We start from the raw sequence: 6,936 nt of genomic DNA on the forward strand, positions 1-6,936 counted from the left end.
GGGATAGCAGATGGCATGGATGGACCTCATGGTCTTTCTCTGACCTCATTTTTCTCTAAACACCAATTGTTCTGCTGTTGAGACTCTTCCAGTAAACAGGTTATAGAACAGTCACGGAAAATATGTATTTGCTTGCTTATTTGTATGAGGATCAAGGTCACCAGATGTCTGGATTTATCCAGACGGCATTCCAAACCCCGGCATTTTGTCTGGGTTTTGAAAAGCTCTGAGATTGGGGCTGCACGTGCAGATGTCCTCCAGACGCGGCCCCCAAAGAGACAAGGTTTGTGTGGGGCTGGGGTTGGGGGCAGAAATGTTTTTTCCTGCAAAAATATGGTAACCCTAATAAGGATTTACAAGGTATCCTTGGTGCAGGAACCTCATACACAATGTACGAAATAAGTTCCTGGTAAAAAGGAAGAGTCTGAATACCAAAACAGTGAATGATCAGGAGCTCAGGGAGTTCGGAAAAGCAAGTTTGAAGAAAGGTGCCTCCAGGTGTCTGTGGAAGGTGGGCAGTGACTGAATCTGGGACTTCTAGAGGGGGCAGGTGAGGAGGACGATTGTCTAAGCTGGCGGTGGATCAAAAGAGTCTCTGTTACTGTGGAGGTGAAAACCGAGAATTTGTAGATGTTTCTTGCAAAGTTAGTTGTGCGCGTCACTCCCACGAAAGGGAGACCTTTGCGAAGCTGCGGGCCCATGGGAAAGAAAACGTGAAGGCGTGAGGTGCCTGTTTAGAGCAGGTTGTAGCGGGAAAGGTCTGGGACCGAGAATGCAAAGCACAGCAGATGAGGAAGGAGAGTGCCAGGCGGAGAATGCGCTTGCAGGTGAAGACTGCAATTTGGAACTGAGAACAGTATGGCGGATAGGGAGCTGCGAGAGAACCGGTGGAGAAGACAAGTGGTGCATGTGATAAAAATGGGGACAGAATAAGAGAAGCAGTGAATGAGAAACCCAGAGGCAAGCAGATGAAAGGGGGGATGGGGGGACTAGTTGAGAGTGACACTCGAGTGTCAGAAAAGAAAGTGCACCAATTGCATAGGTAAATAATTAGCGGATTTTATGTCCTGGGACTTGTAGACTGCACATGTGATGATTAACCTGATCTATGTGATCTATATATATAAAATCGGAGGTATGTATGTGTGTATGTATGTGTGTGTGTATGTGCTGCGATCACGCAAAAACAGCTTGACTGATTTGAACGAAACTTGGTATGCAGATCCTTCACTACCTGGGGTGATATGTTCTGGGGGTCTCGCGGCCCACCTGCACACGTGGGCGGAGCTACAAACAGAAAATCAGATTTCACCCATTCATGTCAATGGAAAAAAAGTAAAAAGCTGCCATTCTCACAGTAATTCAAAAACGGGTTGACCGATTTGAACGAAACTTGGTATGCAGATCCCTCACTACCTGGGGTGATATGTTCTGGGGGTCTCGCGGCCCACCTGCACACGTGGCCGGAGCTACAAACAGAAAATCAGATTTCACCCATTCATGTCAATGGAAAAAATGTAAAAAGCTGCCATTCTCACAGTAATTCAAAAACGGGTTGACCGATTTGAACGAAACTTGGTATGCAGATCCCTCACTACCTGGGGTGATATGTTCTGGGGGTCTCGCGGCCCACCTGCACACGTGGCCGGAGCTACAAACAGAAAATCAGATTTCACCCATTCATGTCAATGGAAAAAATGTAAACAGCTGCCATTCTCACTATAATTCAAAAACGGCTTGACCGATTTAAACGAAACTTGGTATGCAGATCCCTCACTACCTGGGGTGATATGTTCTGGGGGTCTCGCGGCCCACCTGCACACGTGGGCGGAGCTACAAACAGAAAATCAGATTTCACCCATTCATGTCAATGGAAAAAATGTAAACAGCTGCCATTCTCACTATAATTCAAAAACGGCTTGACCGATTTGAACGAAACTTGGTATGCAGATCCCTCACTACCTGAGGTGATATATTCTGGGGGTCTCGCGGCCCACAACTCTATGTTGCTTGCTCAAGGGTGGGTTCACCCAACAATTTATATGTTCTTGTTCCAGGAGGTGAAACTAAAAATGTTGTTTATAATCACGTTTTGCGTTAGTTGTATTGTATTCATTTTGTCAAATATTTCACATTATAATTTGAATATTGTACTTTTTATTAAGCTGTAAAAAAATAATTTCATTCACCACTATAAAGTATCTTTATTTGAATCCATTTACAGTGTTATTGCTATAATTAAATACCCGTGCAACGCTGGGGCATCAGCTAGTTACCAATACAATACTCACCAGCGTAAAACAACACAGGACTCACTTCAAAGCACAATAAAAACAAACTCCTCCTCCCAGGTCCCACCTAAAGTTCCACATAAAGGCCTGAGCAAACAGATAAGCTTCTGCTGTCCTCAGACTCTTAAATGACATCCGGGTTTTACTTCCATTGAAAGCAATGAAAATGCAGCCTGGATGTCTCAATTTGTCCTCTTTCTGGAGCCATATGGTAACCCTATTCTCAGGGAGTACTCCTAAGGTTAGGGGTGGTGGATGGGGAGAGAAGTGAGCAATAAGAACAGAGCTTGACAACAGGTCACAGAGAGAGGCCACACTTTTGCTGACCCATGTTGAAGTGACCAGGAAGTACAACAGTGAGAGAAAGCATTCAAGCTTAGCTGAGAGAAAAAGGTAGGTCTTGCAGATGAAAGACCACTAGAAACCAAGCTTATACAGGTCAGAAGGGATGGCTGCAGTATGGATGAGACTATATTACACATAATGCATTGCTCACATGTCATGGCAGGAAAAGACTACAGCACTATACTTCTGAGACATGAGAATATCATTAAACCCACCTCGGAGCTAAGTCATAAACTAGTATAAGGCTGCTGGGGGCAATGAAACTTCACATTTCTAGTTCTCACCTTCACTGGGCTTTCGGGTCATAGGCAGGACTTTCCAAATGGTTAGTTCAGTGAACTGAGAACCTGGGAAACTGGGTTTGATTCTTACTACAGCAACCTTATGGCCCTGGGCAACTCACTTAACCTACCAGTGATCCAGGTACAGGAGCTTAGGGACAGAGGAAGGATCTTCCGTATGAGGAACGGCTGGGTAAGTTGCAGATTTACTCACTCAAGGAACGCAGAGAGAGGGGAGACATGATTGAGATTTTCAAATATATCACAGGCCGTATCGAGGTGGAAGAAGATATCTTCTTTCTTAAAGGACCCACGGCAACAAGAGGGCATCCGCTGAAAATCAGGGGTGGGAAATTTCATGGCGACACCAGAAAATATTTCTTCACCGAAAGGGTGGTTGACCGCTGGAATAATCTTCCACTACAGGTAATCGAGGCCAGCAACATGCCAGATTTTAAGAAAAGATGGGATTGGCATATGGGATCTCTTCATGTGGGCAGACTAAATGGGCGTGGCCCTTTTCTGCCGTCATTTTCTATGTTTCTGTATAATAAACAAGAAGAGGGTTTGCTTGTATTAGAGAAAGGTCACATTTTCCGTGCATCGTTCCCCTTTTTTCACACTCAGGACGTCTTCTGCTTTCCTTGCACTAGGTCTGAATCTCTTGGCCTTCATCATCGTTGTTGTCTCTTATACCAGCATGTTCTACTCCATCCACCAAACGAGAGCAAAGACGGTGGAGCGCAGTGTCCTGTCACGGGAGGTGGCCATCGCCAAGCGCTTCTTCTTCATCGTCTTCACCGACGCCCTCTGCTGGATCCCCATCTTCCTGCTGAAAACCATCTCCCTCATGCAGGTGGAAGTACCAGGTGGGAAGGCAAGAAGCAGCGAGTGTGGAATTTTAAGAATGACCTTCAGCCAGTCTATGCTGTCCAGCTGTGTGGGTGCCAGAGGGTTCCGAGACCTCCCACCCCCTTCAATATTGAGAAAGCTGCTTTCCATGTTGAGAGATGAGCAATTTGTATTTGGCATAGGGATCTCTTAGAGAGAGGAGGGTGGTCCGCCCCAAGCGAGGTACTTGTCCTCTCCGAGCACCTCCTGCTCCTTCCCGACCCTCGTGCCATGCGCGTGCAACCCTTCAATTCCCTTGTACCTCTTTAATTCTCCCTGCGCATGCAACATTACAAACTTGCTGCCCGTGTTGATGTTGCCTCTTTCTGACATCACTTCCGGGCCCCGCCCCTAGGAAGTGATGTCAGAGGGATAGCTGACATGATGCAGGCAGGTTTGTGTATGTTGCTCATGCTTGGAAAATTAAAAAGATATGGGGGGGTCATGAAGGAGCGGTGGGGGTGCAGAAGAGGGTGGGAGAGGAGTGCCACCACCCCGACCACCACTTACCTTCGTAACACCACTGAGGAGATTCTTTTGCTCTAGAGCAGGGGTGTCAAAGTCCCTCCTCGAGGGCCGCAATCCAGTGGGGTTTTCAGGATTTCCCCAATGAATATGCATAACATACAATGAAAGCAGTGCATGCAAATAGATCTCATGCATATTCATTGGGGAAATCCTGAAAACCCCACTGGATTGCGGCCCTTGAGAAGGGACTTTGACACCCCTGGTGTAAGGGAAGCAGTTGTCCCCTCCAAATGGATTTTGAATGACATGGTGCCTATGTAGATTGGCCCTTCGGCCTTGCACTGGCACCCCTTTTGCAAAAGGTTTGCTCCCCCTGATAACAAAAGCTGGCTATGCTTCTGGTGGGCAGATGGGCACGGTGGCTGCTACTTTTGTGAGTTGAAGAGGCAGCCTAACGGTCAGTGCGGTGAACTGAGAACCAGGAGGTTTGGTTCCCACTGCAGCTCCTTGTGACCCTGGGCAATTCACTTAACCCTCAATTACCCCACTAGGGGCATATAGTAAATGTGAAACACTTTAATTGTACCAGGTGTAGCCAGTGGGGTCTACAGAGCAGGCAGAGGTAGGCATAGAAAGGTCAGGTTCAGATCGGAAACCCCGTGGAGCTCAGTGCTCGTCACAGCCTAGCCTACTTACACATCTGGCTAACAGGGGCAGTTCTGCTGTATCCAGAGCAGACCATCTGCAGGTCTTCTCCAAAACGTAACCCCGTCCCCTTCGTGGCACTCTCGCACCTAACCTCTCTTCTCTCTTACTTATATAATTCCATTGGAGTTCCGTTCCTTCCCTAATCTTGTAAACCGTGTCGAGCTCCATCTGCGGAGATGATGCGGTATATAAACCCAAGATTTAGTTTAGTTTAGTTTAGTTTCTTTGTACCCTGTGCTTTATTTAGTCTATTATCTATATTGTTCTCCCAGGGGAGGTTCTCAAGCATTTTCCCTGTCTGTCCTGGTGGGCTCACAATCTATCTAATGTACCTGGGGCAATGGAGGGATTAAGTGACTTGCCCAGGGTCACAAGGAGCAGTGTACGATTTGAACCCACAACCTCAGGGTGCTGAGGCTGTAGCTTTAACCACTGCGCCACTCTAGAAATCAAAATGTAGCAAAAGTGAGCCAAGTGTAGGACAATCCAGGTTGGCTCTTATTGGTGGAATGAGGCATTATGACATCACAATAGCAGCTCTGGTTATCAGAGGCTGAAACTTTTTCACACTGTTTACTTATTCAATTTTCTATTCTGTTCTTCTAGGGGAGCTCAAATGGTTTACATAAATGTATTCATTTTTTCCCTATCTGTCCCAGTGGGCTCACAATCTATCTAATGTACCTGGGGCAAGGGGGGGATTAAGTGGCTTTCCCGGGGTGACAAGGAGCAGCGGGGTTTTGAACCCATAACCTCAGGGTGCTGAGGCTGTAGCTTTAACCACTGCACCACAGGTTTAAGGAATAATGTGTGGCTAGATGCTCTTCAGCCCATCTCAGGCTCTCCTGCACCTTCAGTCTGCTTTAGAAGTTTTGAGGCAATATACAGTTAAACAGGCACTTAAAGACTCTCTTTCTCCTGCTTAAAATATCACTTTCTTGGTTTTTGAACTCCCCTGAAGTGGCTCCTTTGCACAACTGTACTGTCTTTCGAATCCCCTTCACAGTCTATTAAATGTCTTTTTTTGTGGAACAGGTATAGTGACCTCCTGGGTGGTCATTTTCATTTTGCCCATCAACAGCGCTTTGAACCCCATTCTGTACACCCTCACCACCCCATCCTTCCAGGAGAGGCTGAAGCAGTGCCTGCAGAAGAAGAAGCGCCAGCTGGAGATCAAAATGAGCTTCACGCTAGTCTCCATGCACACCAACCCTACTGAAGAGTGGCAGCCCATGAAGGCCATCCACCTCCCACATGAAGCAGGGCCCGGCCCAGACTCCGCCGATAGCTGCACGGTGCCCTCTGTATGAAGGAACTGGGCGCCAGCGATTCCAAGCTGCCTCCTTTCAGCAGTTATCTTTACGCTGCTCCCTGAGAGGAGTCACAGAGAGTGGTAGGGAAGTCAGGGCACTGTGTCTGCGTATTGAGTGGTTGGGGCCAATAAGGGTCCTGGATGCTTGTGAAGTAGAAGTGAAGCAGTGCTTTCTCAGTCACCCCATGGCATAGGGGTATTAACCAGCCTTGTGCGTCATCTTGGACTATAAAAAGGACTTTTTAAGAGTGTGTGCTAGAGAAATTCAGACCTAGTGACTGTGAACTCTTGAACTGCCGGCAAAAGGCAGAGAAGGAAGCTGGATGAGAAAAGCACCTGATTGTGTATGATAATAATCAAAGAAATGATTCCAGGTACGAGACTTCCATCTGCAGACAGGGGTCAAGGACTAACCCTGCAGGGCAGGGGGTGATGACCACAAAAGCCACAGCCAGCACTGTAAACAAAGGTGGCCCAGGTGTGAGTGGACAACGCCAAAGCAAGTGAGATAATTAGTACCAGAAAGCAGGGACTAGTGGTGAGCTCTAACGAATTATTACTTCAGAAGGGGCTGCCAAGAAGATCCAATGCCGGGTTACCTATCTGTCCACTGTGGAAAGGACTGTGCATTACTTTCCAA

The 6,936-nt window shown here is 47.1% G+C and overlaps 1 protein-coding gene across 1 annotated transcript in view; it reads left to right on the top strand.

Annotated features, from left to right (window-relative positions):
- The window catches only part of LOC117361057 (relaxin receptor 1-like), a 92,403-nt gene extending 85,467 nt beyond the window's left edge, over nt 1-6,936 (top strand). Inside the window, exons 17-18 of the mRNA XM_033945877.1 lie at nt 3,571-3,786; nt 6,020-6,936. Of these exons, the coding sequence (XP_033801768.1) occupies nt 3,571-3,786; nt 6,020-6,294 (491 nt within the window). The 3' untranslated portion in view covers nt 6,295-6,936. The remainder of the gene's footprint in view (nt 1-3,570; nt 3,787-6,019) is intronic.

Source organism: Geotrypetes seraphini, chromosome 5 (assembly GCF_902459505.1).
Source record: "Geotrypetes seraphini chromosome 5, aGeoSer1.1, whole genome shotgun sequence".
Lineage (NCBI taxonomy): Eukaryota > Metazoa > Chordata > Amphibia > Gymnophiona > Dermophiidae > Geotrypetes > Geotrypetes seraphini.